General features: G+C 43.5%; 1 protein-coding gene across 4 annotated transcripts in view; it reads right to left on the bottom strand.

Moving 5' to 3' along the window:
- MIB1 (mindbomb E3 ubiquitin protein ligase 1) overlaps positions 1 to 22,011 on the bottom strand; it is an 84,987-nt gene that overhangs the window by 40,294 nt on the left and 22,682 nt on the right. For all 4 annotated transcript variants that reach the window (XM_018571693.1, XM_018571691.1, XM_018571692.1 and 1 more), the window contains exons 6-12: positions 21,308 to 21,512; positions 17,870 to 18,053; positions 15,659 to 15,803; positions 13,044 to 13,177; positions 12,838 to 12,945; positions 10,340 to 10,537; positions 5,091 to 5,242 (exon numbers count right to left, since the gene is read on the bottom strand). In XM_018571693.1, coding sequence (XP_018427195.1) covers positions 5,091 to 5,242; positions 10,340 to 10,537; positions 12,838 to 12,945; positions 13,044 to 13,177; positions 15,659 to 15,803; positions 17,870 to 18,053; positions 21,308 to 21,512 — 1,126 coding nt within the window. The remainder of the gene's footprint in view (positions 1 to 5,090; positions 5,243 to 10,339; positions 10,538 to 12,837; positions 12,946 to 13,043; positions 13,178 to 15,658; positions 15,804 to 17,869; positions 18,054 to 21,307; positions 21,513 to 22,011) is intronic.

The raw sequence follows: 22,011 nt of genomic DNA, 5'->3' as shown, positions 1-22,011 counted from the left end.
GGGGGGGGGAGTAGAAAAAAAAAAGTTACGAATGTAAATAAAATGATCAATTTTAAAAAATAAAGATTTTTTTTAATTTTTTTTTTTAACAATTGGACGGAGCTAGCAGTGACAGCTAGCTCTGCCCAACTATTTTCTATTGGTCGGGACCTGCTAGAGTCTTCTAGAAGGTCCCAGCCAATGAATAACAACTGGGCAGAGACGTAACGGCCGGCTCTGCCAAGTTTTCATTGTTTAAAGGAGAACTATGGGGTTAGGGCTTTTCCCCATAGTTCTCCTTCGGGTAACAGGAGGACACAAACTAGCGTCCTCCCGCCACCCTAAGCTCAGTATACCGCGAGCTACAGCTCGCGGTATACTGAGACGCCACAGCTGAAGCGGATCCCGACAATTATGTCTGGATCCGCCCAGCTGCGTGAGTGACAGCTGGCTCTGCCTATCTAGAGGCAGAGCCAGCTGTACCTGCCCCCTCCCCTGTCCGATCTGCCAGTCAGCGCTGGCGGATCGGAGAGGGGATTCCAACCCCTCCCCTGTCACGGCAGAGAGCTGCGACAGGATCGGGACGTGAGCGAACGCCGGTATTTGTAAGCACACTTCCCGATCTACTGAGCCGACCTGTGACAGTCTCATTGTCACAGGTCGGCTACAACCTTGAGGTGAGTGAAAAGCACTCACCTCATAGTTCTTCTTTAATGACAGTTTAGTCCCCAGATAACCTGGGGACACTGAACTGTTATTGCAAATGGGCGCAGCCAGCCGTGAGATCGCAGCTGGGTCCACCCAGCTGTCAGTTGCGAGGCTTTCGGCCCGCCCCGCTTCGGCTCAGTCAAACCAAAGCATATGCCTTCGGCTCGGCTAGCTTCAGGAGCTGTACAGGAGATAGTGATTAGCCCGTACAGCAGCCCTTTGGTTCTACTGAACCAAAGGGCTCTGGCGGCCGAAGCTAGCCAAAGCATCAGCCAGAGCTAGGGCTGATCCTTCGGCTAGCTTTGTGAATAACCCTCAAAGTTTTTAGCTTGGTTCCCAGTTTGTGATATGTACAGGGGCACAAATCCCTCTGTACAATTTGGAGCTGAGCGTAAGAGAGAGTGAGTGTGTCGTAGGGGTGTGATCTTTATAGAGATCCATAAATGGGGTGGTGGACAGAAGAAAGTTATCTCCGTGTACAGATTCAAGTATCTGAGCTGGAGTGATGCCCATACATCTAGGGGTGGAGAGGTCAAGCTCTAATATCTGACAGTTAAATGTCAGTGTGGACAGGGTTAACCACTTGCTGTCCAGAGCAGTTTCTTACTATTTGCACGCAATAAACAGCTTCAGACCCCCCAAACAATTATATAGTTTCTGAAAGCAGAGGCCCCGTAGAATAAAAAAATGCTAGTTGCAATTTTTTATGTCGCAAGATATTTCCTCAAATGTTTATCAAACCAGTATTTTTAGGATAAAATACACAAATGAAATTTAGTGCACAAACAGAAAATGCAAATTTTTTTGGTAAAATATGAAAGATGGGGGTCACATCATGTAAATAGATACCAAACATGTCAAGCCTTAAAATGGTGTATGCACGTGAAGCCGCAAAAAAACCTCAACACCCAAAATTTCCCATAGAGGACACTTTAAAAGCTTTTACCGCTCATCAGTTTAGTGCCAACAGTGATTAATGGCTCCAGAATTATTTTTCTCAGTCCAATGTTAGTGGCGATAGGTAACATGTGTAGCGCGATTTTCGTTTTTACACGTAGGCGCACTGGCGTGTGTATGCATATGTGCGTGCACGTGGAGGGGCGGGGGACTTTAAAAACATCTTTTTTTGCATTTTTTTAATGTTACTTTAATTTTTTTTTATTTTTTAACTGCTTGCTGACCAGGTGTTTAGACCCCCTTCCTGTCCAGGCCATTTTTCAGTATTTAGCGCTGCAGTACTTTGACATTCCATCATAAAACGCTGTACTGAAATTAATTTTATACCATTTTTTGGGGACAAATAGAGCTTTTTGGTGGTATTTAATCACCACTGGGGGTTTTATTTTTTTACTATATTAAAGGAGAACTATTGGGTTAGGGCTTTTCCCCATAGTTCTCCTTAGGGTAACGGGAGGACACAAACTAGCGTCCTCCCGTCACCCTAAGCTCAGTATACCGGGAGCTGCAGCTCGCGGTATACAGAGACGCTGCGCAGCTGAAGTGGATCCCGACAATTATGTCTGGATCCACCCAACTGCGTGATTGACAGCTGGCTCTGCCTATCTAGAGGCAGAGCCAGCTGTACCCGCCACCTCCCCAGTTCGTTCCGCCAGTCAGCGCTGGAGAATCAGAGCGGGGAGGGGGGAATACAGCCCCTCCCCCTGTCACGGCAGAGAGCCGCGACAGGATCGCAAAGTGAGCGAGCGCCGTTATGTGTTCGCTCACCGCCCGATCTACTGAGCCGACCTGTGACAGTCACAGGTCGGCTAGAACTATGAGGTGAGTGAAAAGCACCCCCCCTCATAGTTCTCCTTTAAGGAAAAATGACAGAAAATTTTGAAAAAAATGTTTTTTTGACATTGTTATAAAACATTTATTACCCAATTTTTTGGTAAAATATAAAAGATCGGGTCACATCGGGTAAATAGACACCAAACATTGTCAAGCTTTAAAATTGTTGGCACCCGCGAAATCGCAAAAAACTACCATACCCAAAATTGACCATAGGCAACGCTTTAAAAGCTTTTGCCGCTCATCAGTTTAGCGTCATCAGTGCTCTTACTGCGATGTTCGCGGCGATATGTAGCATGTGTGTCGTAATGGGTGCAATCATCGTTTTCGCACGTATGCGCACTTTTTAAAAAATTGTGTTTTGCTTAAATTCTTTTTCATGTGTAACGTTAAAACATTTTTGCAACTTTAATTTTCTTTTCCCTATTTTTTTCACTTAACTTTATTGCTATCACATAGGGGACTAAGAAATCCCCCTATGTGATAGCAATAGAGGATGTGACAGGTCCTCTTTATGGAGACATCAGGGGTCTTCAAGACCACTAATGTCACCTAGGACCCCCCTTTTGAAGCTGATCCGCATTCTGACAGCAGAGAGGGGACCGGAGGGAGATCGTGTACCGATCTCCCTCTAATACCCTCTCAGAGAGCCACCATGCTGGTCCCGGGCTCAGCGGAGGCCGGGACCAGCGGGACACCGGGAGGGGAGCGCACATACCAGCACCTCATACAAGCGATCCGCCGGCTCTTGTATGTAAACAGGCATCGGTGCCGTTTTTACATTTGGGCACCTTCACGCGAGTGGGCATGGCTGAGCGGACGTTTAAAAGTGCCCGCTCAGATCCAGAGGAGCTCCCGGCCGGCTGTTTTTTTTACAATGGCCGGCCGGGAGGTGGTTAAACACTTTTTTTTACCCTAACTTTATTGCCATTACATAGGGCACTAACAAGCCCTCCATGTAATAGCAAACATAATGTGGCAGGTCCTCTTTATGAAGACATTAGGGGTCTTCATAACCCCTGGGAATCTTGCAGTGGGGGAGGGGGCGGGGGCAGCACATGCCGCCAACCAGTACAAACGTTCCGGCGGCTGTATAGACACCGGATCGGTTGTACCTGAACAGCCATCGCTGGCTGTTTAAAATGACAGCAAGAACACGGCTGGAGAAGCAGTATATGTACATATTGCGGCCCAAAAGTGGTTAATATCGACATGGACAGACGTCAAAGCCCTATATACAGCCAGGATTTCCTTTCCTGATATGAAGACAGGTATACAGTACATAGCCAGAACACTTTCTTTTTTGTGAAATATATAAATGTGCAATATCACTGGTTACCATTGAAAGCCAATAGTTCCTAAGCCAAAAATGGCCCCTTTATCAAAAAAGCATAAAGTGAAGGGTCCCCATGTACTTCTAAAACATTGGCTTTTTATGTTAAATCAAGGTAAATATCCTTTGTGAAGAAAACACAAAGGAGGGGATTTTTCACAACGGGAGCAGTTGCCAAGGGCAACCAATCAGTTTCCTCAGTTAAGATTTGAAAATGAAAGAGAAGCTGATTGGTTGCCATGCCCAGCTGCTCCAGTTTTGATAAATTCCTCTCAATGTGTTGGTGCTATATACCGGTTTGCAACATTGACGCACCATCCAAGGGATTGCATCAGTACCGTTATCGCTGAAGCGGCTTTACTCAATATATGGTGTGTGACTAATGCATGTACTTCCTGGTATGAAGGAGGACACAAGGCGTCTAGACTTTTATCATTTAAGCTAGTTTATACACATTGGCAGACAGAACATGTTCACTTTAAATGGTTTTCAATACTTCAATTCCAATCCACCTTATCAGCTGTAGAGTCATAACACCAACATAGGCTACTTGTTAACACACAAGAAACACCATCACAACATAAGGCAAACTGTCCAAATATATAATAACCATGTTTACGTACCAAAGTGGCTTTAAGAAAAATGTTTGCAATTCCTGGTATACACAGCAAACTAATTCTCAACTTTAAAGTGTATGTCAGGGCAAAATTAAGGGGAAAAACAATCGGTACATCTACATTTCCCCATGTGTTATCTCAGGATAAACACCAATAATCCTGCCAGAAATCCAGTGAGCTCAATTCCTTTGCTTCATGCCTGTTTTGAACTGTAATCTCCTGCAGTATTGTTGGTCCTGCCCAGTTCTCTTCTGTGTACTAACTGTGGACTACTGCCCCCTATGTTATGAAACAGAGGGGGGTGTTCTGTAGTCCTAATAATTTCTGTCCAAGGATGACAACACTACTCCTACAAAAATACAATACAGTGAGTGTTGCCATCCTAGGACAGGCAGTGTGTATAAAAGCTATGCTCTTAGCCTATCAACATCTATTTATACATTACACTGGCAAGTTGCAAACTGGGATCTGTAGATGAATGCGGTCTCTGCTGGTAATTACAGCTAGCTCATGCAACTCAACATATGGAAACCACCATTAGTACTTCCGGTCTACTCTGCCAGTGTTCAGCTTACCCGAGCCAGTGTATTAGAGTCTTTCTCATACTAAAAATAAAAGTTATGGAAAATCAGCTTAGTAATAAAGTAAGATTAGGACATTACCTGGGATTTCCTCTTAGAGCCGCATGATGAAGGGCATTAAATCCATTGTTATTGGTAATGGTAACATCCGCTCCAGCTTCTAACAACACAGCTAGGATATCATCCCGTTTTTTGCTTATAGCATCATGGAGGGGAGTATCACCTTCAGAGTCCTGCAAACCACACACACATTTTCATTACGTACAGATTCAGTACACTAATAATAATCAAGTTATCTAAAGTTCAGGAAAACACAGCTAGATTTTTTTATTTAAAACATTCTATTACTTTCAACATTTTCCCTATAGCTAGCTGTACATAAAAATAAAATGTTTTGGTCCTATGGTCACATTCTTATTATCCAGTCAGCACCACTGATGACCAAATCTGTCTTCAGATGTGGTCACCGTACAACCATTTCTACCAAGCACAATCATTTCTTCAATGATTGCAGGCAATGCTCCGTTAGATTTATAAAGCCGTAAAAATGAGGGTGAGAACAGGACCTCGTGTGTCTGCGTACAACGGTTATTCAAATCACATTCTAGGAGTAATTGTCTATAGATGGGTTCTCACTCTCCACTGTAACTGCTGTACATTACTATAGGTATGTCACTGGAAACTTTGCTTGTATTACGTAACTCAGGGGTCAGCAACCTGCCGCATGTGGCTCTTTCATCCCTCTGCTGCGGCTCCCTGTGCAGGGGCGGAAATACCACCGGGGCCTGAGGCTGTGGGGGGCCCAGTGAGGTCCGGTCCTTGGTGTCCCCCCCGGTTGGAATATGCGGCAGTGCAGGGTTCCGGTGCCCCGCACTATTAACGGGCTTCTCAGCAAGGGGGTGGGTCCTGTGACTCACCTCCTCTCCCGGCCACGTCCCTAGTAACAGCCGGCGGGAGAGAAGTTTAATTAGAAAAGTGGATTATAATGGGGAACATTACACTGTAATGTTGCCAGTTATAATCTATTTCTCTGATTAATTGATTAGACAGGGCCGCTGTTCTATCAAAGTTTGTGACTAGGTTGGAATGCGTGACCGGTGACGTGGTCACACATTTCAATGTAATCCCGCCCAGTTTTTTGGCGGTGGAATGTGTGACCACCAATAGGTCAAGCATTCCCACGCTTTCACAGCTGTTCCAGGGCAGATCGGCATCGCAAATCGTATGTGAGGGAGAACTGATCTGCCCTGGAACAGCTGTTTGGTCCTGAAATGTCACTTCTATTTAACTTTGCGAGTGGGGTGGAATATGAGATCGCACTCACAGAGTTGGATAGAAGTGACATTTCAGGACTGAACCACTGTTCCGGGCCAGATCAGTTCTCCTGCACATACGATTTGCGATGCCGATCTGCCCTGAGAAAGCGTTGGAATGCTTGACCTATTGGCGGTCACACATTCCACCGCCAAAAAACTGGGCGAGATTACATTGAAATGTGTGATCACATAATCCGGTCACACATTGTAACGTAGTCACAGAGGTGACAGGGGAGGGGGTGGAGGAGGCCAGGCCCCAGCAGCAGCAGCAGGTAAGAGGAGTTGGGAGGAGATAGAGGGAAAGGGACCCTGGCGACCATCCCACCCGAGGTCCTGCAGAGCCCACCATAGAGAGTCTCAGATGGGCTGTGCAGGATCTATGGTGTGCTCTGCAGTGTCACTCTCAGATGGGCTCTGCAGGGTGTCGGGTAAGCCCAGAGTCCAGTGCGTTACTAAGCCCAGAGTCCAGTGCGTTACTAAGCCCACATATACCTGTATACATGCTATGCATAGCAGAAAGGTAAAAAACTATATATGCGGTGTTATCTTCATTTTAGATGTCAAAAGGGTTTTGTGGCTCCCAGTGTTTTCTTTTCTGTGGGAAACGGGCCCAAATGGCTCTCTGAGTGTTTAAGGTTGCTGACCCCTGACCTAGCTTATTCACCCAGCGCTGTAGGAGATCATGACACTATTGAAAATGAATAATTAGTGTCCATAATAAAGTGCTATGTAGACTTTAGAAACACTTCACTTTCTCCTTGAGGGACTGTTCACACCATCTCTAGACCACAATGTTTTTTTATCTGCACCAAAAATGCATACACAGTAGATCTAATGGTTTTAAATGAGTCTGGTTCACACCACTGTGTTCAGTTGCAGAGATTTAAGAAAATAAATAAGGTACAGCATGCTGCATTTTTTGGCACTGGAACGCACAAAACCGCATGTAAACACATCAGAACATGCTTAAAACCCAAGCAAAACAAACTGAGAACCCAAAAAAAACAAAACACCGGAATGCATCAAACATGTCAAAAACGCATAACAAATGTGCATAAAGGCATATGCAGAAACACATTCAGATCTGGTCTGGAGATGGCGTGAACAAGCCCTGAATGATCAGATTTTTTTTTATCCACCAGTACCAATCACCTGACTAATTACACAGCATGGGTCACAAGAGTTCTGCTTAAAGAGCTAGTAGAATGATGCTCAGAGGTAGATGGCCAAGCAGTTGCTCTGCCAGAACCCCTTTGGCAGAAACCATTTGACCAATCCCTCGTCCATGGTCAGCTGATCAACACTGAAAGTCAAACAAATTCCTGTGACTGAAGGAGAAAAGTATGTCAGTGGACACAGCACCATTATTTTTTTAGCATTAATATGACTGAGGTTTAGATAACTTGCTCTTTATGAAAACAGTATTGGTCTGCAATCATTTTCAAGCATTACAAAAAAAAGGATCACACACAGACGCAAAGTCCGTGAACAATTTTTTTTAAACTTCTGGATAGAATAGGGAAGGGCTATCCACATCTTTCAAGGTTTTATTTCAGTATGTGTTTCATTAGAAAGAGATCACCTCACTTCCTATTCTGATTATATGGTCTTCCCCAAGGACGGGCCTTGGTTGGCCTTGTGGGAAATCCGGCCCTGGGAGAGAGAGAGGGAGAGAGGGAAAGAGAGAGGGGAAGAGAGAGGGGAAGAGAGAGGGGAAGAGAGAGAGAGGGAGTGAGAGAGGGAGAGAGAGAGGGAGTGAGAGAGGGAGAGAGAAGTTTTACATTTTAAATGAACAGAGTTTGCAAGAGAGTAAAGAAAGCAGGTGGTCAGAATAAAGGTAAACTGACCCTCAGAGAATAACAGGTACCTCTGGGTGCCTACATGTCAGATCCCTCTACTTGTAGTAACCCAGAGAGCCCTAAATATCAAGGATTTCTGAGAAGCAAATAGTGACCACCCCTGAGGTTGCTGGTAAGGCCATAGTGAGGCACAAAAGTGCAGGACTATTTACCATAGATGGTGGACGCTACTCGCATATCAAAGCAACCCTGCATTTGTGGGAGCTGGGTGCTCTACAGGAAAAAGCTTCTGACACGCAGACAGCAGGAGGTGCCTGTCATGCAGTACAAGTTGTGGATTCACCTCTTAGATCCAACTAAAAATCTACCCTGAAGCCCAACATAACCCCCCCCACCATGAACAAAGAATGTTTTTTTTAATCCTATGGTGTGATAATTTGCCCCAGTCCATGATGGTTTGATATCTCACAGAAAGTGGGTTGGATGATGTCAAAGTTTAAAAAAAAAAAAAAATAGAAAAAAGTGAAGTTGGGATTTAAAGAGCCCCTGATAGTATAGAAATGGGAGAGTTCTTATTACTGACCTATTTATAAAAGGTGCTGCCCCTGTGGCCATCATTCGAACCTGCTTATTGAGTCACTTAACGTGATCAAGCATGTGGCCACTAATGTAAAGAGCCCCAACCTCCATACCAGCTCTGCAAGCCACTGGATAGTAAACCCATGAGAAGGATGAATCCTTAGAGGTTTGAAATGGGTCTGTTTATAAACAAAACAGAAAAATGGTCACCAGCACTCCAGGTTTTCTTCAAAACTAAATCCTTTTATTCATTCATGCAGGTCAGATCACCATGCTGCTTCTCGGTCAGGAGTGCGGTGGGACTCTCTATTTTACTGTTTATAAACAATTTGCAGGGTCCTTTGCCCCGTAAATATCTGAACGTTAATTTTGCGCAAATAATATTAAAACAAACGTTCTTAAAAACACATACCTTGGGCACTGGCTTCCTTTCACTTCCTGAGGTGACAGTGATTCCATAATGCCTAACCACTGTCTCCCGGGGAAATTTGGGTGCTCCGGCAATGTACTGGAGCCCAGTACATTGGGCGTTTTAAACCATCCTCGCGCCGCCCAGTGCATGCACGAGCGGGAAAAATGCTTGTATTTTAAACAGCCGGCAAAGGCTGTTTACATACAAGCATTTGGGCTGCTACAGACATTGACATGTTCAGTGTCCATTTGCCCGATGTGATCCCGTCTTTCATATTTTACCATAAATGTGGGTAATAATAAATGTTTCATAAAGTAGGGAAAACTGTTTTTTTTCCCCCCTTCAACATTTTCAGTACTTTTTCCGTTATATAGTAAAAAATAAAAACGCAGTGGTGATTAAATGCTACCAAAAGAAAGCTCTATCTGTCCCCAACAAATGGTATAAAATTCATTTCAGTACAGCGTTGCATGACGGAATAAATGTCAGTCAAAGTACCGCAGCTCTTAATACTGAAAAATGGCCTGCCTAGAAAGGGGGTGTAAACACCCCGGTCTTTAAGTGGTTAAAGCAAATCTTGTATGTTTATGCAAAGCCCGCTTTAAAACTTGTGTAGTAAGTATACAAGTGGAAAGGACTACTACCCAACAGACTGAACAATATACTAGTTTTAATCTGAGACTACCCCTCTCAGTGTGCAATGATCATACTAGTTTTAATCTGAGACTACCCCTCTCAGTGTACATTGATCATACTAGTTTTAATCTGAGACTACCCCTCTCAGTGTGCATTGATCATACTAGTTTTAATCTGAGACAACCCCTCTTATTGTGCATTGATCATACTAGTTGTAAACTGATCAAAAATCTGCCCTTATTACAGCTCTGAAATTTCAAGCTGCCCGACTATTCTCTCCTCCCCCTTTTTTTATGGCATTGGCCAGACTCCCTCACTAAACCTATAACATTAGTAATCCTAAAAGTATCTTTATTTTGGCATGTTATCAGCCACACTGATGTGCAACCCAACCAATGAAGAACAATTGCAGAATATTCTAAGCAATGACCCTTGTATCCTAAATAAAACATGACAGATAATCAAAGCTGTAGTAAAATAAAGAGAACAAGGGCAAAGCCCAAAATGCAAATACGTAAAGCACTGTAAAGTTAGTAAGACTCAGGAATTAGTATTATAAAAATGTTATAAGGAAGGAAAGGACTTTACCTGAAGACTAGGATGACAGCCAAACTCCAGTAAAGTTTTAACAACTTGCAAGTGGCCTTTATTAACAGCAATGTGTAGCGGTGTCTGCCTGCGCTTGTTACGTGCATTTAAATCTGCACCACCTCTATGTAGCACCTCAATCACAGAACCTTCGTCTCCAAATGCTGCATGATGAACCGCACGGTCGCCATCTTTATCCTATAGAAATTATAAAGAATGTTAGCATACACCAGGCTACCCAATTCAGAAAACAGAACATATTAAAGCAAAGAACTTTAAAAAGGAGAACTATGGGGTCAGGGCTTTTCCCCATAGTTCTCCTAACGGGTAACGGGAGGACACAAACTAGCGTTCTCCCATCACCCTAAGCTCAGTATACTGCGAGCTACAGCTCGCGGTATACTGAGACGCCGCAGCCGGAACGGATCCCGACAATTCTGTCTGGATCCACCCGGGTGAGTGAGTGACAGCTGGCTCTGCCTATCTAGAGGCAGAGCCAGCTGTACCCGCCCCCTCCCCCATCCGTTCCACCAGTCAACGCTGGAGAATCGGACAGGGTAGGGAAGGAATCCCTGCAGGGAGCCGTGACAGTCACGGCTCTCTGCACGGATAGATTGAGAAGTGAGCGAGCGACGGTATGTGTTCGCTCACTTCCTGATCTACTGAGCCGACCAGTGCTGTATGCACGGCCGCATCGGGCAGCTCCCGGGAAGGACAGGTGCTGTGTGTGATTAGTACGCAGCCCATCATTCTCTATGGGACTATGCGGCCGTACGCCGCCCTACGCTCACCCTCCTGCACGTCCATAAAGGGTGCGGGTGTCCCGGCTCGGACGCAGACAGAATCCATCCTGTCAGCGTACGAGTACGGACACCCGCACCGACGTGCAGGACGGGTGAGTGTAGGGCGGCATAGTCCCATAGAGAATGGCAGGGGCTGCGTACTAATCACACTAAGCACCTGTCCTTCCCGGGAGCTGCCTGATACGGCCATGCATGGAGCTGTACGTGCCGGCCGTTTCTCGTGTGAATGAGGCTTTAAGGAGTGTGCCATGGAGACTGACAATATGGCTGCTAATTGCAAAGCAGCAGATTAGCGTTGTCAGCCTGAAACAGGAAGCAAGCATGCTATATAAATATTACAGAATGTGGCAGAAACAAAATACTGTTACAATACAAGTTAGGTTGGTGGAACTGAAGTTCAGAGATTCATCACATGGCAGTTCTATAAGCCTTAGATCAGTGATGGCAAACCTATTTGAGCCGGAGTGCCCAAACTGGATCACTAAACCAACTTATGTATCTCAAAGTGCCAACCTGTACTGTACTAGAGGTCGACCAATATGGTTTTTTTCGGCACCAGTACAGATTATGGGCCACCTTTCAGGCCGATAACCAATATCAGGTACTGATATTCTGTAAACCGCAGGCAGTCGCCTGAGATGGGTCAACCCATAGCCACCTGTTGTTTTTAGCCGCCAGCCGCTGTCAGAATACAAGAATAAAAAAACACAAATAGTAAGGGAATCAATAGCCAGCCTGCTATTGGCTATTCCAAATTGCAATAGCAGGGTGGCTATTGCACCCACCCACTGCCTGCTGTCAATCAGCAGAGGAGCTGACTTGGAGAAATGTAATGACGCGTTGCCCGGCTTCCTGATCGGTCCAGAAGCTGGCCCAATCAGGAAATTGCAGGCTGGCTATTGCACCCGCCCACTGCTGCTGTCAATCAACAGTGGAGGACCTGAAGGAGAATGCTGTCAAAATAAAAAAAAGATAGCAGGGGAATCAGCAGATAGCAGGGGAAGCACTAGCTCTTCTGCCGTTTTCTTTGTATTCTGAGAGTGGCCACCGGCCTGAACAGGGTGGGCAGTTCAATGGCTATTCGGCTTCTGACCGCCTCCTTTGATCAGCTAATCAATGGATGTCAGCCAGACAGCGGCACCCGCTGTGCAAATTTCGTCCCGTTCCTTAAGAAATGGCTGTAATTTGCACAGTGTTTATTATCCGTCACTTTGACCGATAACAGCAATGAAACAAGCATATGGCTCGCGTGCCATAAGTTCGCCATTGCTGTCCTAGATGGACAATGCTGAGAGGAACCATTTAAACAGCTATCATTTCTTAAACTAAAACTTTAATTCAAGCTGCAGATCTGAAAATGACTTACAGTTACAATAACATGTTAAACACTTTAAGAAACAAAGCTGAATAGCAAAAAAGATGAGCATTATGTACCGAGGAAACACCCCCCATCCCCCTCTCCTAGCAGAAATTTATGAGGTCTTAGCCAATTGATAAATGCTGCCAGCAAGCATCCAGGCAGTGCTAAGATTTAATATAGGAAAGCCTAGCATCCTCTAACAAACCAATTTCAATTGATGCTCCTTGTACTATAGAGTATGATATTGAAAAAATAATGATTAACAAATGGTACATTTGAAAATTTAAAAAATATACAAAATAAAAAATGTAATAGTATCTTTAAAAAAACATTACCTCAGCTTCCACATCAACATTATGCTTGAGAAGTAACTTCAAAATGTCTACATGTCCATTCTGGCTTGCAGCTTGTAAGGCCGTGTGTCCAGCACACTGACCATTTACCTTCGAATACATTCAGAAAGGTTTTATATTAAACATCTGGTCAGCAGAAGTTTACATATAAGCAAAAGTCAATACAACAGAACTGAAAAGTTCCTCACATCAACATCTGGCTTCTTCAGCAAGTCCTCCACTTTAGCGACATCGCCATTTGCAGCAGCTTTCACAAGCTCTTCATTAAGATCACCAGATTCTTGTGTTTCAAACAATTTTTTCAAGAGTTGGGATAATCTCTCTATGGAGGCAAAAGAAAGGTAAGTGTTAAAATAGACTGGTCATAGACAGGAACATGCCTCATGGAGAACATACAAAGAGACCATCTAATGCTAACCACCTAATTACCAACAGCTAAAAACAATGGCCACTATTCCTTAGTCTTGCGATTAGACCTTTCTGCTGCTTTTGACACTGTGGACCACCTGCTCCTCCTCAAAAAACTCCAGTCGCTTGGCCTACAAGACTCTGCTCTCTCATGGTTCACCTGCTACCTATCTGAGCGCTCCTTTAGTGTCACCTACAAATCTAACTCCTCACCTCCTCTTTCTGTAGGGGTCCCCCAGGGCTCTGTCCTTGGACCCCTTCTCTTCTCTATCTACACCACCTCCCTTGGTCAGTTAATAACCTCACATGGCTTCCAATACCATCTCTATGCCGATGACACTCAAATCTATCTTGCTACTCCACAACTCATCCCTTTTGTGTCCTCGCATGTCACTAATCTACTATCTGACATATCAGTCTGGATGTCACAACACTTGTTATATCTCATCTTGACTATTGCAACTCCCTCCTCATTGGCCTTCCACTACACAGGCTATCCCCCCTGCAGTCTATCATGAATGCAGCTGCTAGACTCATTCACCCAACCAACCGCTCAGTGTCTGCAACCCCCCTCTGCCAATCCCTACACTGGTTTCCAATAGCCCAAAGGATAAAATTCAAAATATTAACAATCACATATAAAGCCATCCACAACTCTGCCCCCGGCTATATCTCAAACCTTGTCTCAAAATATCACCCTAACCGTCCCCTACGCTCTTCAAAAGACCTCTTGCTTTCCAACTCCCTCATCAACTCCTCCCATGCTCGCCTCCAGGAATTCACTAGCGTCTCTCCCATCCTATGGAACTCTCTACCCCAACCTGTCCGTCTATCTCCCAATCTGACTGCCTTTAGGCGATCCATAAAGACTCATCCCTTCAGGGAAACCTATCCCACCTCAACCTAACCACTGAACTATCACTTCCTCAAACAATTCATCCCCACACAGCTACCTCCTCATGCATCACTTCCTCCACCATTTTAGATTGTAAGCCCTCCTTCCTTACCATCTTGTCTTGAATTGTATTGTGATTGTAATGCCTTCCTTATATTGTAAAGCGCTGCACAAACTGTTCGCGCTATATAAATCCTGTATAATATTATTATTGAATCTCGCCTCTGGGAATCTCTGCTGTCTTTCTGACTTGACTGATGACCAGATGGGGAGTAAACACTGTGAAAGCTTATTTCCCTTGTTTTTACAGACAAAACCACAATCAGCACTAGGCTACACAGACATTTTCCAAACTTCCTATGCATTAAAAGTGAACTAGGGCTTGGGAGAAAAATCAAGTTTGTTTTCCACTCTAATAACTCTTGGGCAATCTGTCATTTTGATTGAAAAACATTTTATTTAGAAGCCCTAAATGTCATACCTTAAGCTGCAGTCACATGAAAAGCAGCTTTAGGCAGTCCTAGCAGTGCCCACATCGCATCATAGAGAAACGGACACTTGCTGTGAAGCAACTATCAAAGAGTCCTGTATTGAACATCAAGAGCTTACAGCACTGGGGTCATGATGCAAGAAGTGGTGACACAACTGGCCACTTACAGACAGCAGCTTGCATTGTGTCCAGCACAAATAGAGGTCTTGCTGATGATCACGGGACATTAGACTCTGGTAGGGAAATTAGGGTTTTCCTGATATTTGTGGACCTAAAAATGACTGAATTTCTAACAGCATGTGAATTATGTCGGCATTCCAAAGACTGAATATGTTCGTGATCAGTCTTCTGCTAACCATCACAAAGCCTAATGTCTCTTCAATGAACCAAATTTTTAATATCACACCTAAATCATCATTGGGAATATGTTTTTATTTCTGGTTCCTGTACTGATGACAGTATTCAAGAAAGACAATGTGGAGATAACAATAAATACTTCACACAGGCTCTACCCTTCCCCATGCATGGACCCTTGCAGTGGAGCTACTCACGCAATGCAAGCATTAAGTGCTCGTTTTTGTTTAGGTGCTAAAAAAAAAATAATAAATGAAAACATCAAGCAATATATGAAAATCATGATTGGTTCATATTATTACCTTTACAATTAAAAATGAAGAATAATAAAAAAAAGATATTCTACAATTGCTTCTGTGTAGCTGAAGGCAGTTTAACTCAATGTTTCTGATATTGTGGACTGGGAAAAGGCTGCAAAAAGGTCATCACCAAAGACCCTTAACAACACTGAACATAACAATGGCACATGCTGTAACAGTCTGACCAATACATATTTACCAGATATTGACAACTGTAATAAAATCCTAAAAAAGTACATAATTTCATAAAATTATATTCACAGATATTTTACTTTAGGTAAATTTTGTTTTAGTCTTCCTGCCATTTTTACATTTAACAAAATTGAACATATGTGGAAACAGAAAAGTGAAACATACCGCCTGTTGCACTACTTATTGCTGATCCAACAGAGGCCACTTTAGAAACTGCAATTGGGTTGTATGTCCAGGAAGTTCCACAAACTTCTACCTTTAGGTCACTGTCTGAATAGATCTGCTGAACTCTTCCAACTTTTCCCAGGGTCTGAAAGGAAAAATTAAAATCTCTCATATTTAGGTAAAAGGAATAAAACTGTAAGACAATTCACACCGCCATGAATTGGTAATTTAACTAGGAAAATAAAAGCAAAACTATTAGGACATAAAAAAAATTATAGATGTCAGCAATGTGTGTTTTTCTGATGCAGTGTGGCCATCTTTCTTCTCTGGCATCTGAATCAGATCAAGGAGCTGACCATTTTAACAAATACAACCTCTGGTCTTTTTTCCATTGTAAGGGCTAGATTTTCTCCAGAGCAAGGAGCTGGCTAGTAACGGAACAGAAACATTACTAGACTTGTGTTCATCTAAGTCAGGGCTCAAAATTTCAAGTCCTGAGCTACTAGCCAGGCCTTAAGAGTTACTCGCCACCAGTTGCCCCACCTAACCCCAACCCTGCCTCGGCCTTAAACCCACCCTAAACCCACCCTCTTAAATTATCTTATGAAATTACACTTTTTAATGTTGAAGGCAGAATAAAGTAATCTGATCCCTCGTGATTAAGTCAGGTACGGACCGGGATCGCGTACCTGACTATGAGAGCAGCCGCTCCTTGCTGTCCTGTCCTGGCTCCGTTCCTTTTCGACCGGAGCTCTGCAGTTCTGAGCTCCGTTCTCTGCAGTAAGGTCTGCAGACCTTACTAATCCATCCTTTCGAACGGGGCTCAGAACTGTCAGAGCTCCGGTGATCGATCAAAAGTAACGGAGCCAGGACAGGACAGCAAGGAGCGGCTGCTCTCATAGTCAGGTACGCGATCCGTGACCGCGTGCCTGACTGAATTTCCACTTTTTGAGCCCTGATCTAAGTGCACAGTACATTTATGATAATAGAATACAGCCTTGAATGTGGATATACGAGATGAACATTATGAAATACCAGTATACCATCCATAAAGGAGAATTATCGGGTGAGTGAAATACACTCATCCCCAAAATTCAAGCTGACCCGTGACATTGAAGCGGTCACAGGTCGGCTCTATTGATCGAGAACTCAGCGAACACTATAGCTGATTACCGAGTTCCCGATCGTCTCCCTGCAGAGAGTGGTGACTGTCAGCCATCGCGCCCCGCAGGGATTCCTCTATCCCTTCGCCGATCCTCCAGCGCTGACTGTCAATCAGCCAGCCAGCGGGTGGATCCTGACAATATTGTCAGAGCCTGTTAAGGTTGTGGTGCGGCTCTCCGCTGTCAGCATATAGCGGGAAATAGCCTGCTATATGCTGATTTTTGGGTGACAGGAGGATATCAGTAAAAGTTCTCCTGTGAAGAGAGCTATGGCCAAAAACAGATGGAGTTGTCCGGAATGAGTAACTCCTTCACTTGTGTATAAATTTCAAACTGAGCTCTTAAAGTGGAACTTAATTGGCAGGCAAGCAGTCTCTTTATTGCAGAAGAGACATCTAAGTATTTTCTGCTATTAAACAAATGTACCTGTCTGTTCACAATCTTCTTCAGAATATACACGGAGCTGCACAGCTCAGTGTACATTCTCTGCATACCTCGGTGACAGAAGCAATGAACTCCTGTGCACACACGCAAGAGTTACCTTCCAGCCATGCCAATTAAGATGGCCAAAGATCCCAAACCCATAAGAAGACCAGGTTAAGATGTCGGCACCTGTGAAGGAGCAATGGCAGGTGAATTTATATCCGCTTTAAGTGTTATAAACAACAAAGGAGATAAAAGAAAAAAAGAAAATATAATATGCAAAAGCTCCATCTGCTGGTTGGAGAGAAAAACTACAAGAGATATTTATATGCAATAATTCAAATTTCCCTGACTACAGAAAAAAAAAAAGCCTGTGCGCACGTGTGTAGAATATATAGAAAAAATATATATACAAAAACTACTCATTCCCTTTAACCATACTTTTATATAGCATTACAGACAGCTCAAACACTAGCAGCTTTCTTTGCTGATGACCCTAGTTATTTCTGTACAGCAATGTGTAATTGCAAAATAGCAAAAAAATAAAAATAAACTGCCTAACAAGCAAAAATCACAGGCAGTAAATGTCACATAACAGAGAGAGACTAGAACAGAAGCATCTTACAGGAAGCATGGCTTCAGCCCATTCTCCATGACCTCTCTGAAGAAGCTTTATTCTCTCTAGATCATAACAAATTTGTACTAGATCCCCCACTTGAAACTGCGAGGATCCTCCTTCAGCTCCTTGTGCAGAATCACCACTTCGAACAACATTTGCTTTGGTGAGAACAGCTGGATTAAATGTCCACCTAAAAAAAAAATCAAATCTTTGTATTAGTAAAGTTACATTACAAAATATTATTAAGTCCTTTTTTACTTTGTGCACATATAAACTACAACCACCATCATTGCATACAAATTGCATAAAAATGATAGCACGTCTGTGGTGCTATATATACACTAAGACATGTGTAAGGTCTCGTTCACACCTAGGCGTATTGCATATGCGCGTCTGTCACGCGTTTTTTTACCGCGATTCGTGGTAAAAAAAGTCGCGCGACCGTCGCGGGTTTCCGAAGGCTACTTGGCTGTATCCCAATGGAAACGCGCAACAAAACGGCCCAAAGTAGTACATGTACCTTTTCAGGCGTGGGCCGTTTTGTAGCGCGTTAGGGACGGGCGGAAATACGCCAAGGTGGGAACGAGACCATTGAATACAATGGGATTCATATTTTTGAGCGTTTTGTAGAGCGTTCGTCGAGCGTAGAACGCGCTACAAAACGTTCAGGTGTGAACGAGGGCTTAAGCTTAACATGAAATACCTACTGCAGCAGACAAACAGAAGAGTAGTCACAAAAATGACTTCAAAAGGGTATTGCAGCTTAAACCAACTGTTAAGCAATCATTCACTGACCTCAGAGTAAACTTCTGATGTTATGTCTGTCACTGGAATCTCCTTAACCAGAGTCCATTGACAATATGTAGGAAGAGGTTTGTGTTAGTTTATTTCTAAGCATCATCTGTTGTTACAACAGAGAAGCCATCAAACATTATTATTATTATTATACATGATTTATATAGCGCCAACAGTTTACACAGCGCTTTACAATATAAGGAAGACATTACAATCACAATACAATTCAAGACAAGATGGTAAGGAGGGCCCTGCTCATGAGAGCTTACAATCTAAATTGGAGGGGCAAGTGATCCCCCTGATGTGGTAGTTGTATGGGGATTATTATTATACAGGATTTATATAGCGCCAACAGTTTGCACAGCGCTTTACATGGGTCAATGCATCACTCACGAGGCTGATTATTTATAAAAGTGTCCCTGTTGGGTTTGTATTGCCGTCTGTGTCCCTGCTTGAGAGATTATTCTTCTCTATATGTCCTTGTATATGTACATGTATATGTTCTGGCCACTAGGACAGCAAATGATGGGACATCCAACAAATTACTGCCATCACAGCAGTAGTAGGTGAAGCGAAATATCCCAATAGGGTCACATTGTTCTAGTGACAACCATCCAAGCAACAATTACCCCTCTGTTTGGAAAGATCTCTTTATACTTCCTGTGGTGTCTCTGGGGCATGGAGTCCAGTCAAAATATCCCAATACAAAAATGGAAAGAAGGCCTTGTCTACTCTACAAAAATAAGGTTCTGCTAATGGCAAGGGCAGAAAAGTACATACCTCTAAAAGACATAGCTGAGCTTTTTAAAGACTTTAATCAAAATCTTTATAATGTGAAGAATGACAACTGAAATGTTTCAATAGAATTTATAGATACCTTGGTAGTGAAAAGCTATCCAATTACTAATGAGCTAATCCTTTATTGCTTGAAGAAACCAGAATTTCTTTGTGCTGTAGTGAATAATGCAATAAAAAAAAAAGTCCAGGCCCTGATGGTTTTTTAGTACTGGACTATAAAGAGTTTAAGTAGATTTTCCTTCCACATCTATGCTCTTATGCTATTTATCTTCCGGCAACCTATCTTTTCCTGAAATGCTCAGTGCTCACATAACAGTAATTCTTAGGGAAGATAAGGAGCCTGTATTACCACCTAGTTATAGACCAGGGGTGCCCATTAGGTCGATCGTGACCTACCAGTCGATTTCAAAGCGAACACTGGTAGATCGCGATCGGCTCACTGACCTGAGCTCCCTCCCGCAGTGCAAGTACGGCTGAATGTGTCAGACACTGCAGACGGGAAGGGGCAGGGCACCTCTTTCAGCGTGCAATGGTGATTGAAAGTCCCATCTTGGACAAGCATATCGTACTTGCGATCATCGCAAGTCCTCCCCGCTGAGGGGAGGGCTTGCAGATGATTGCAATGGCGAGCGGGCAGTGTGCGCTTTGACAACTCGGGCTGTGCGTCTTGCGATTGCGATACCAACCCGCCGAAAAATGTACGATTTTCCGCAGGTTTTGTAGCGTGCTCGTTATTAGGAAAATCGTACGACCTTACAGTAAATGCGGTCGCACGCTGCCCATCAACCTTACGATTACCAAACGATTGCGGTATCACCAGCGACTATCGTACGACAATCGTCAGGTGTTTGGGGACCTTTACCATCAATTCCCAATCTTCTAGGAGCTTTTTAATCAAGTCTCTAATTTTAAAATTATTTGACCAAGTGTGAAATTTTACGAGTTAATCTTCCTACACAAGAGATGAAGACCTCAAGTTCAAACCTCACTTTCCAATGGAAACCGCATAAAATATATTTGGATCTTTACAGTATGTTACCTCACAGATAACCGATTTTTATTTAAATTTAAGTAGGTTATGAAGTGTGCTCTGATAAAGTGCTTTTACTGTTTATAGCAACCAGTCCGTACCATTACCATACAACTGGTTGCTATAAGCAACAAGAATATTTAACTCTTCATCGATCAGCCTATAGAGCACTACAAATGTGCATTTCTGCTAGTTCAGAAATTGGCTGTAAAGAATAGCCACCTGTCAGAAAGTGCTGGTCAGCCTGCATCTAAAAATAATTAGGGAAAAGCACATCACACATTTATTGTTGTTGATCTTAAAACAGAGTATATTTTGGCACCACAATGCATGCATGAAAGAAGACGGTTACAATATAACTAAATGTAGCTCAGACCTGTCACCAATTCTTAACTTTTAAAAGTCCTTCCTAAGAGCAGATCATATTACCTTTACTAGTCAAAAAAAGCTTCTTCTGTGCAGTCCTCACATCCTGACTTTAATTTGATACTAAGGACTTGACTTCCATGTCTTTGCTACCATGAGAAACCATCTTCTTTCCCCTTATCCAAACAGAGGGCCTTAGCAGCCCGCAAGGACACTCTTATTACACAGGGGCATTGTGGCTGGGATGGTCCTGAAGTCAGATCAAATCCTTAGTAACAAACTGAAAACAGTTTCAGAAGGGAGCAAAGCAGAAGATATCTTGTTAACAAAGGTAACCTGTTGGTCAGCGCTTTTGACCTTTAAAACGTTAGACTGAAAGGCTTGTTCTAAGAAACAGAGAAGCACTTTTGTTTTAATACCTTAAAAGCTAAGTGTAAAATTCTGACATCACTTACCTATTTCCACTTGGGTACTGTACTACAATATCATGATCTTCATCAATGCCACAGACAGTGCCTGTAGTTGTAAGTGTTTCAAACATGCCATCAGTCCAGCCCCCATGACCATGTTGCAACGACTGAACAATTTCAAGTTCTAGATCAATATTCACAAGATCACCAATCATCAGACCACCTGGATTGCGATTACCATTTTGCTCACCTAAAGGAAAAAAGAAAAGGAGGAGAATTAAAGGGCACCAGCAAATATCAAAGCACAAATACAAATCCACTAAATCTGCAGTGCAGGTCCATACGGGTGCGGGTGTCCCGACTCAGACAGGATCCATCCTGTTGGCATACGAGTACGGACATCCGCATGGGCGTGCACTTGGGGTGAGCGTAGGGCGGAGTATAGCCACTTACTCCCATAGAGAAAAACAGGGGCTGCGTACTAATCACACGCAGCACCTGTCCTTCCCGGGAGCTGCCCGATACAGCCGTGCAAGCAGCTGTACATGCCGGCTTTTTCTCATGTGAATGAGGCCTAAGAGTAATTTTCAAAAGAAAACAGCAGCCTGTGGGGAGAAGAACCCTGTGATTCAAGTGTGTGTGTGAGAGAGGGGGGGGGTGTAACACGAATCATGGGTGTATATGGGTATATATGTTACACCCGTGTTAGATCGGGTTACACCCTATATATATATATATATATATATATA

This window comes from Nanorana parkeri, unplaced genomic scaffold (genome assembly GCF_000935625.1).
Source record: "Nanorana parkeri isolate BGI_ZX_2015 unplaced genomic scaffold, ASM93562v1 scaffold1810, whole genome shotgun sequence".
Lineage (NCBI taxonomy): Eukaryota > Metazoa > Chordata > Amphibia > Anura > Dicroglossidae > Nanorana > Nanorana parkeri.
This window is presented reverse-complemented; position numbering and strand designations above follow the sequence as displayed.